Source organism: Scyliorhinus canicula, chromosome 21 (genome assembly GCF_902713615.1).
Source record: "Scyliorhinus canicula chromosome 21, sScyCan1.1, whole genome shotgun sequence".
Taxonomy (NCBI): domain Eukaryota; kingdom Metazoa; phylum Chordata; class Chondrichthyes; order Carcharhiniformes; family Scyliorhinidae; genus Scyliorhinus; species Scyliorhinus canicula.
This window is the reverse complement of record NC_052166.1, coordinates 62,341,681-62,352,669: the sequence shown is the minus strand read 5'-3', so window position 1 is coordinate 62,352,669 and position 10,989 is coordinate 62,341,681. Positions and strand designations below refer to the sequence as shown.

At 44.1% G+C, this 10,989-nt stretch overlaps 1 protein-coding gene across 1 annotated transcript; it reads left to right on the top strand.

Moving 5' to 3' along the window:
• The first annotated feature begins 1,320 nt into the window (after window positions 1-1,320).
• Window positions 1,321-10,665, top strand: LOC119955821 (transmembrane protein 250). Its single transcript, XM_038782412.1, has 2 exons — window positions 1,321-1,457; window positions 10,013-10,665. The coding sequence occupies exon 2, from the start codon at window positions 10,173-10,175 to the stop codon at window positions 10,590-10,592; it is 420 nt and encodes a 139-aa protein (XP_038638340.1). The 5' UTR covers window positions 1,321-1,457; window positions 10,013-10,172; the 3' UTR covers window positions 10,593-10,665.
• Window positions 10,666-10,989: the final 324 nt, after the last annotated feature.

Genomic DNA, 10,989 nt, shown 5'->3' with positions numbered 1-10,989 from the left:
AAGGTGCGCAGGGTAGGTGGATTTGCCACGCTAAATTGCCCCTTAATTGGAAAAAAATAATTGGATACTCTAAATATTTTTGAAAATCCCAATATTGATCCCTCAATCAGCGCCACATCATTATCATGTTCCTGTTTATGGCTGTGTGCAAATTGGCTACAGAGTTATATTACAACAGTGACTAAACGGCACCTTGTGTTTTAAGATGTCCGATAGTGAAGAGAGGCACTCTACCAATGAAAGTTTTTTTTAAAGATGCGGGAAATCTGAGATGAAAACTGATAATGGTAGAAATTACACTTCTGTTTCGTTTGCTGATTACCTTAAATCTGTGCCCTCTCATTGAGTCACATGTAGGTCAGACCAGGTAAGGATGGCAGATTTCCTTATCTAAAGGACATTAGTGAACCAGATGGATTTTTACAACAATCAGCAATGGTTTCATGGTCATCATTAGACTTTCAATTCCAGATTTTTACTGAATTCAAATTTCACCATCTGCAGTGCGGGATTTGAACCCGGGTCCCCAGAGCATTTCCCTGGGTCTCTGGATTGTTAGTCCAGTGACAATACCACTATGCACCACCTCCCCTTACATGTGCATGTATATGCCTGCCACTGAAGTCTATGTATATGGATATATTTATATATATATGTGTGTGTGTGTGTATATATGCAACATTTGGACTGTATATATTTGCCTATGGAATAGATGTGTATGAATATATGTGTATGTATGCAATATATGCACATGTTAATGTCTGCATATGCAATCTATGCACATGTATATATGTGTGTACATGTACATACACAGGCATGCACTTGCAATATACTTACATGTGTATGCAATACATGTATCTATGCATATGTAATATAGGAACATATATGCATGCAATACATGTACTTGTATTTGTGTTCAAATGCAATATAGGAACATGTATGTGTACATATGTAATATACTTACACGTGCGTATATATATGCAACATATGAAGCTAAACATGTGCATATACTTACATGTCTGTGAAATGAATATATTTGTGTATATATGCAATATGGGAACATGCACATGTGTATATGCAATATATGTACATGTATGTGTGCATATGTAATGTACTTACATGTATATGCAATATATACACATATTTATTTGCAACATGTTTGCAAATATGAATGAACATGCATGCCTATATGTACATGCTCACAGATGCATTTGCAATAAATATGTGCGCGTGTACACATGTGCATGTTCAATATAGGTGGGTGCGGGTGCAATATGTGTGTGTATGTGTCTACAATACATTTCTGCACAGTATCTGATTGAAGCCACTTTACTTCTCTCTGCAGGGCCAGACGGCTGCTGTTTGCGACATGCCGCAAAATGTGAGCGGTCACTGAGGAGACGGGAAGAAGCCTCCTTCCCCCTTGGAAACAGCGCGAATGTTATTGGGAGCAACATGTAAGTAGAGGCGATGGATTTCCCCCCCTCAGCCCCCCTCTCTCTCTCTCGCAGTGATCTCGCCCCTCTGCCGGTTACCGCGGAGGGAAGGGGCGGCGGGCTGGCGGCAGAGAGGAGCCAAGGGTCCGGGTCCGGGCCTGAGGCCTGGGGCTTCTCCCCAGTCCCCCCCCCCAATTCCCAGACCCGCCTCCAGAATCAGAGGAGGGCATCCTGCCTGGGTCTCTGCAGCCCTCAGCCCCAGTGCTGTGAAGGGGTAGCTCGGCTGCCATTCATTGTTGTTGTTTTTTAATTGATGCCTCCAGGGCAAGTGTTCATCGAATCATAGAATTTACGGTGCAGAAGGAGGCCATTCAGCCCATCGAGTCCGACCGGCCCTTGGAAAGAGCACCCTACCCAAGCCCACACGCCTTCAGCCTATCCCCATAACCCAGTAACCCTATCTGACACTAAGGGCAATTTTGGGCACTAAAGGCAATTTATCATGGCCAATCCACCTAACCTGCACGTCTTTGGACTGTGGGAGCAAACCGGAGCACCCGGAGGAAACCCACGCAGACATGTGGAGAACGTGCAGACTCCGCACAGACAGTGACCCAAGCCGGGAATCGTACCTGGGACCCTGGAGCTGTGAAGCAATTGTGCTATCCACTATGCTACCGTGCTGCCCTGTGTTGTAAGACTGTTTATCTCTCTTGATGTATTGACGTGCCCCCCCCCCCCCTTTGTTTAAGAAACAAAAACAATTTTAAGGAAATTAGACGATTGAACGAGGAGCAAGAAGGAGCCCTGCAAAGTGGCGGTAAGGAATACCCCCAAGTTTTGGAAGGATGCAATACCAGGTAGCTCAGCTGGTCTAGCATCCGGCTTCTTAATCTCAGGGGCTAGCGTTCAAGTCCTTGTCCAAATTGAAAATGTAAACAACGACTGTGCCTATGTTAAAATGGGTGAGTGTGACCAGGGAGTTGGGGGTCAGTCGGCTGGACGGCGGGTTCGTGATGCGGAGCATTGCCAACAGCCGTGGGTTCGATTCCCGGACCCGTAGAGCTTATCCATGAAGGCCCTGTCTTCTCTGCCTTGTCCCTCACCCAAGGTATGAAGAGCCTCCGGTTAAATCGCCACCCGCTGGCTCCCTCTTAAAAGGGGAGAGCAGCCTATGGTCCTCGGGGACTATGGCAACTTTCACTTCATCATTGTCAGGAAAGTTGATCAAGCTGCCTGAAAAAGACAGTTCCCATAATCCTGGAGTACTGAGCAGTTTCAGCAGTCTTAAAATGAGCCTTTTCTTTAAAAAAAAATGCACCCTCCCGTGATGCACCTTGGCATCAACCCTTCACATCCTTGAACTTGTACCTTTTTCTTCCACTTTGGCATGTCTGAAAGTCATTTTTCAGATGTAATTTCTTCCTCCCATGTCCTTAAAATGATGTCTTTTATTAGTTTTGAAGATTCCCAATGCTTTCTCTGAGCACAATCCTCCAACACCTCTGATTTCCCTCTAAATATTCCTTTTCATGTGGCGCTCTCATTTTCTTCAAATTATTTTGAAAAGGAATACCATCAATCCATCTGAAAACAATTCCATGGTTCTTTCTGTGCTTCCAACTGTCTCCTTAAACCTCTTGATCCTGGTCTCTCCAGCCTTTACTCCCATAACAAATTTGTCAGTACGATTGAGACCACGTGTTCAACTGCTCCTGCCATATTACTACCATGCTCTTGCCCATTAGGGCAGCACGGTAGCACAGTGGGTAGCACTGTTGCTTCACAGCTCCAAGGTCCCAGGTTCGATTCCCGGCGTGGGTCATTGTCTGTGTAGAGTATGCATGTTCTCCCCATGTCTGTGTGGGTTTCCTCCGGGCGCTCCGTGGAGTTCCCTCCCACAAGTCCTGAAAGAAGTGCAGTTAGGTGAATTGGATGTTCTGAATTCTCCCTCCGAGTACCTGAAGAGGCATGTGGCGACTAGGGGCTTTTCACAATAACTTCATTGCATGTAAGCCTACTTGTGACGATAAAGATTATTATTATAGCGAGATGGTGGCATAGTGGTGATGTCACTGAGACATGGGTTTAAATCCCACCACAGCAGCTGGTGAATTTGAATTCAGTTAATAAATCTGGAATTGAAAGTAGTCTCGGTAATTTGATCATGTCAACTATAATTGATTGTCGTAAAAACCCAGCTGGTTCACTAATACCCCTTTACCAGGCCTAGCCTACATATTACTCCAGACCCACAGCAATGGTGCCACAACAATGTGAGTGACTCTTAATTGCTCTTTTAAATGGTCCAGCAAAGCAATTTGTTCAAGAGCAATTACAGATGGGTAACATTGCCCATGATGTCCATATCCCATGTAAGAATTTGAAAAAAGCACAAGGGTCTGGGTGAGCCAGATGCGGTGCAAGTTCGGAAGCTCAAAGATTTTTTTTTGGTAATGTCTCCTGTGAAGCACCTGGGGACATTTCCCATGTTCAAGGCGCTGTTATAAGTTGCTGTTGGGTGCTGGGACAAAGCGACAAGGCAGTGGACCAAAGATCATCCTCTTTACAAATCTGTTGTGGAATTTACTGGGCAATAACTTTTTTCTTACCCCCACCCTCCCCCTTTTCTTGACACCCCCAAAGCAAAAGCAAAACCTATGTTCAAAGCTTTAAATCAATATGTTTGATGTACTTATTTGTTGTAACATTGTGTTTTTTTGAACTAAATGCACTTCCATGATGGGTACATTGTGTACAGACAGCTTCAATATGGCTGTGATTGTGTTTTCATTCTGCTCTTTATGGTTTTGTTTCACCTGGAGAGAACAGAAAGGAAGTTGCGAACTTGCGCAATGAGATTCATTTTGGAAATGATCCCATTTTTGAAGTGATAACTGATGGCTAGAGAGCCAGGTTTTTGTACACTTAGACTGCAGCACTACTGCAACTTTCATGTCCTTGCAGCAGGATTTTCCAGTGCTTGGCAACGCAGACCGACAGTCAGGGATTGGTCTACTTCTAGAACGCGCTTAAACTCAGTATCAAATGGCATCTCACAACACTCGGGCATGGAACTTGCATGACGTCCAACTCCAGTGCAGTGTTGAAGTCAAGTTTAAACGTGTTCAGGCAGAAGCTCCTGAGCACTTCACTAGTGTTGAGCTTTAGAATTGTTAAAGGTGAACCGGCTGAGGAGCAGGGTGACATGCCAGGTTGCCTTCTGGTGGACTGTTGCTCCACAGCACCAGGGTCCCAGGTTCGATTCCCGGCTTGGGGCACTGTCTGTGCGGAGTCTGCACTTTCTCCCCTTGTCTGCGAGGGTTTCCTCTGGGCACTACCGTTTCCTCCCACAAGTCCAGAAAGATGTGCTTGTTAGGTGAAGTGGACATTCTGAATTCTTCCTCGTGTGTACCCAAACAGGCGCCCGAGTGTGGCGACTAGGGGATTTTCACAGTAATATCATTGCAGTGTTAATGTAAGCCTACTTGTGACACTATAATAAAAATTATTATTATTATTTTCAGCCCTCAGTAATATCATGGGTCTCCCTGGTTATGTTTTGTATTCTTTGCAACTGTCTCCAGCCCAAAATGCAAGGTAATTTTTGATTCTGGGAAGTGTACTTAGCTTACAAAGACACAATATTTCAACAAATAAGAAGGACATTTGTTGCCCATCTCTAATGTCCCTCTTGCTCTTATATACTTGCTCTTGCCCTCTCCCAATCTCTTCTAATTGCAGTGTGATGAATCGACAAGGGAATGTGTAGTCAGATCAGTACATATTCAGCTGAGTCAGGCAGCACGGTGGCACAGTGGTTAGCACTGCTGCCTCATGGCGCCATGGTCCCAGGTTCGATCCTGGCTCTGGGTCACTGTCCATGTGGAGTTTGCACATTCTCCCCGTGTTTGCGTGGGTTTCACCCCCACAACCCAAAGATGAGCAGGTTAGGTGGATTGGCCACACTATATTGCCCCTTAATTGGAAAAAATTAATTGGGTACTCTAAATTTATTTTAAAAAGAGAAATAGACTCTGCTTGTTGTGGATCCTGCCATAAATCCTGCGCCACCTCATAGTCATTCGCTGACACAGTTGTGCCAGTAGCCATTTTGTGGAATATATGTTCAAGACCGTGATACTGATTCATTTATGACTACATTAACACTGTAGCATCTCTGTGTTGTAGTTTCACTGTACATTTATGCTGAGAGGGTGTGGTGTAAATGCCAAGAGAAAGGTTTGGATTTGACCCCAGAGCAAGCAGGTGTTAGACCCTCTGAGAAGCGGCTCAGTGCTTGGGTTTGACATAATTTATATGTTTCGCGGCTCAGGTGAGATTGCCAATTTTGTGTGCAATTAAGGCTAATGTACTAAAGTACGCAGATAATCCCTGGAAACTGTACAAACTGTCCAAAATTATATCATATGGAGTCTTTCATATCAGAGCAAGTTTTAATCCCTTCAGACTGGCCTCCCCCCTCCCCCCACGCAAATGCTGTTGTGTGACATCCAGCAACAAGTCTAAATCTTTCTATTTAAACAGGATGAACATAAAGTTTTATAATTGACATTTTCATGGGTATTTTCTTTCAATTCGAATCTTGAGTTTCTTCCAAGCTGGTGGAAACTAAATCTTAAGTACTGAATCACTTGTAGTGTCTTGGCAGTGCTACTATATTGGGCAAGATTTGGCACGGCTCCAACTGATCCTGTGCTTGGTTTCTCTACTATTATTTAAAAGGCACAATGTAACAAGCAAATTTGTCCACAATGAGAGTTTAAAAGGAGAGAAAATTCCCATCAGAATCACCATGCCAGCTTTTTGCTGGACAGCATTATGTTTTAACAGCAAATAGAAGTGTTGGCTTGGTGGTTAGCGCTGCTGCCTCTCTGCGCCAGAGACCTGGGCTCGATTCCAACTTTGAGTGACCGTCTGTGTGGAATTTGCCCGTTCTCCCCATGGCTGCATGGGTTTCCTCCCACAGTCCAAAGATGTGCGGGTTAGATGGAGTGGCCATCCTAAATAGCCCGTTAATATCAAAAGATGTGCAGGTTAGATAGGGTTATGGGGATAGGGTGGGGGAGTGGGCCTAGGTAGGGTGCGCTTCTGGAGGGTTTGTGCAGACTTGATGGCCGCCTTCTGCACTGAAGTGATTCTGCGGAGCTATTTTTGCCTTTGGTCTACTTTTTATGGGAAATTGTCTTTCTTAGAGAAAATAATTTGAGTAATCATTGACCTTGCCCAGGGCGGCACAGTGGCGCAGTCGTCAGCACTGCTGCCTCACGGCTCCGAGGACCCGGGTTCGATCCTGGTCCCGGGTCGCTGTCCGTGTGGAGTTAGCACATTCTCCCTGTGTCTGCGTGAGTCTCACCCCCACAACCCAAAAAGATGTGCAGGGTAGGTGAATTGGCCATGCTAAATTGCCCCTTTATTGGGGAAAAAATAATTGGGTACTCTAAATTTATATATTTTTAAAATCAGTGACCTTGCCTGATATGTCCCCTTTTGCTACCATTTCTGCAATCTCTGTTCAGTCCCTAGTCATTGAAATTGAGTTTCAAAATGTACTGACTCCCCATTGATTTTTGGAAGAATGCTCAGGTAAAAATCAGACTCCTTCAATTGACGTTTGTTTGCTCAGTAGTTGTCTACCGTGACAGTGCTTTTATCCAGCATCTCAGTACTGATTTTATGCTATTGAACCCCTGTGAATCACATAGCTGTTGTCTGTAACCTTGGTAATTAGTAAGCAGGGTGACCTTATCCATAGAATCCCTACCGTGCAGAAGGAGGCTATTCGGCCAGTAGAGTCTGCACCGACCTGCTTGCAAAATAATCACTGCATTTGGGTAGGTATTGGTAGTGAGAACAATGTCTTCAGCAGCTCCTGTTCCCAGTGTGAGTAACTAATGTTATTAATGTGGTATTGGAAATTGCATTTGATACAGATTATCAGCCTGGCGGAAGTACTGACCTGGGCAGTAGGTATAATGCCACAAAATCTAGCGAGCACTGTGCAAGTAAATAGGACTAATAATGTGCTACAATGTAAAATAGCTAAATCCAATGTTCTTCAACACCTATTGAATTGAAATATATACAAACTTTCTGTTACAAAAATATTTGTTACATTTTCATTCATTCTTGCGGTTAATTTATCATTTGTACCTGTTCCAACTTTTAAAAGTTGACCTCCAAAAGAGTTGAGGCCATGATTTCAGGATGGTTTTGACTTTGACTTTCAGCCATGATTCCCTTGATTTTCTTCCCACTTCCTATCCAGCATCCAAATTCCTCCTCCTCCTGGTTTCAAAGCATATGGAATGTCTGGCTGTGTTTTCAAACTGCTGTGCGAGTGTAAATTGTTACTAATCTGGGACATTTTTTTGGAACTTGCTACCATTAAGGGAAAACTAGATAAGCATATGAGAGAAGGGAATAAGTGGTTATGGTGATAGATTTAGATGGGAAAAGATGGGAGGAGTGGAGTGGTCCAGCATGGGTTGGTTGAACGGAATGGCCAGTTCCTGTCCTTTTTATCCGATAAAATTACCTTTTCTAATCTTGACTTCATGGCTTGCCTTGTCGTCTTACCTTTTCATGAAGCCCCTGCTTTCTCAACCTTGGCCCTCGCCTGAGGTGTGGTGACCCTCGGCTTAAATTACCACCAGTCTGCTCTCCCTCCTCAAAAGGGGAAAGCAGCCTTTGGTCACCTGGGATTGTAGCGACTTTACTTCTCACCTACTCTGTGCAACATTAGTGATGTCCTGCACTGTGACCCTGGCCCCATCATTTAGGTTTCTATTTTTTAGAAATGAAATTTAGCTACAAATGAACAGCAAGAATAGAAATTGGGAAACCAATAGCACAACTAAGGGATTGATTCAAAAAGTTGCATTTAATGAAACTATATGCCAAATAAAATTATATGACACTTTACAAATTATTGCAGCATTGGAGTTAGAATGAAATAGAACAAGAAATGTAAAATATACAGGAGTGCTGCTCACAGATACCATCTGGGTGAACAAATACCTCCCTTCCTTCTCTCCATCCCCTGCTTCTGAGCGATGGATGAATTAGGCATGGGTGCAGGCAGCTGTATCAGCCACAGATAAACCAGAAAATAAAATAAAATCTGATTGAAACCAATTGCCATGGTAAAACAAATCCGCTGATGCAAGGTGACAACAGCGAGAGTTCATGTGGATTACATGAGTATTTTTTACTTAATTGATACTGTTACAGGATGTGGGTGTCACTGGCAAGGCCAGCATTTGTTGCCTATCCCGAGTTACTATTGAACTGTGTGACTTGCTGGACCATTTTAGGGGACAGTTGAGAGTCAACCGCATTCTGCAGTTTGAAACTCAGTTAAACCTTGAAGAGGGAGATTCCCCTTCAAAATTTAAAAAATCAGCTCATTGGAAATAATTATTCCTGTTTATATTTGGTAAACAGTGGGCTGTGATGACATCATCAGAAGTGCTGACTTGGACATAGTTATTGAACTCCACTGCCTGGGTGCCAAATGAACCACGTTTAGAGTGTATTGAAATCTCAGGACAGTGTGAGATGAGCATTAACTGTGAATGGTACAAGGCATCATGGTAGCATAGTCGTTAGCACAGTTGCTTCACAGCTCCAGGCTTCCAGGTTCAATTCCCGGCTTGGGTCACTGTCTGTGTGGAGTTTGCACGTTCTCCCTGTGTCTGCTTCGGGTTTCCTCCGGGTGCTCCGGTTTCCTCCCACAACCAAAGATGGGAGGGTTAGGTGGATTGGCCATGCTAAATTGCCCTTAGTGCCCCAAACGGTTGGGTGGGGTTACTGGGTTACAGGGATAGGGTGGTATGGGCTTGATAGGGTGCTCTTTCCAAGGGCCGGTGCAGACTCGATGGGCCAAATGGCCTCCTTCTGCACTGTAAATTCTATAATTCTATGAACACGGTGGTGCAGTGGTTAGCACTTCTGCCTCACGGCTCTGAGGTCCCAGATTCACTTCCGGCTCTGGGTCAATGTCCATGTGGCGTTTGCACATTCTCCTCGTGTTTGCGTGAGTTTCGCCCCCACTACCCATCGATGTGCAGGATAGGTGGATCGGCCACACTAAATTGCTCCTTAATTGGAAAAAATGAATTGGGTACTCTAAATTAAAAAAGAAACCCAACTGTGAATGGTAACTCAGATCGCTCCCTCTGTGAAAAGCAGTTACCTTTACAAGTAAGTGACCACTTTCATGTTCTCACACCCTTGTTTTGTTGCCAATTTGCTTTCCTTCTATCCTGCTAGGTTGCTGATTCTTAATTGTGATACAATTTCACAAGATTGGCAAATAAAGAGGATAGGATGAGGGCAAGCGCACCGTAAGAATCTGATCTTGATCTCGGGTTGATGCACCCATATGCAAAGATTTCCCTTGCGTGCATGAAACTGATGTTTTGCCATTGTGCACTGCACAAATAAGCATCTTCAGGAGGGCCTGGGGGAATGGTGGAAAACCTTTCAGTACAACTGAACAAACTCCGGTGCTATGTTTTCATGTGATTTAATCTTTTGCTTCTCTCTTGCAGGCATAGTCTTCAGAGGAGACATGGCAGATCATAGACTACGCAAGAACAGGAATCAGTGAGGAGCTGTTGACCAGTAATAGACGATGATTTGTTTTCTGTTAGCAAAGTCACTTTACCTGGGGCTCCAATCACCGAGGGAACACCACAGCAACCTGCCTTGATGCCTGTGATCCCAATCCCTCGCCGGGTGCGTTCCTTCCACGGCCCCCACACTACCTGTCTGCACTCGGCATGCGGCCCCGTACGGACCACTCACCTTGTCCGGACCAAGTACAACAACTTCGACCTTTACTTGAAATCGCGGTGGATGTATGGCTTTGTCCGCTTTCTGCTGTACTTCAGCTGCAGCCTCTTTACGTCCATACTCTGGGTGGCACTGTCCATCCTCTTCTGTATCCAGTACTTCTCCATACGTGTGTCCCTGCGCTTTCAGTACAAGCTCTCCATAGTGCTCCTGTTACTGGGGCGCAGACGTGTTGATTTCAATACAATTAATGAACTCTTTATCTATGGGATCCATGTGACAATGCTGCTAGTTGGAGGACTGGGCTGGTGTTTTATGGTATTTGTTGATATGTAAATAAGAGTGCATGTGGAAAGAAACAGATTTGAGCATTACAATGTAAAATATATTGTTTACAATCGTGCAAAAATGTTTATCTGATTATTTTTTGAACTTACTAATTTAAAAGATATAAATCGAGGATTGTTCCATCGCACCCTTCCTCTCCTCCCACCCACCCCGAGCCTGTGGTATCTCATCCTCACCTTGATTCACAAAAGAAATACTTGCATTTATATAGCATCTTTCATGACCAGAGAACTTCTCAAAGCTTTACAGCCAGTCATTTTGAAATGTAGTCACTTTTATAATGAAGGAAATGTAGCTGCCAATTTTCACACAGCAAACTCCCTTAACAGCAATGTGGTTATGACCATATATATATTTTTTTGAATTTAGTGTACCCAATTCACTT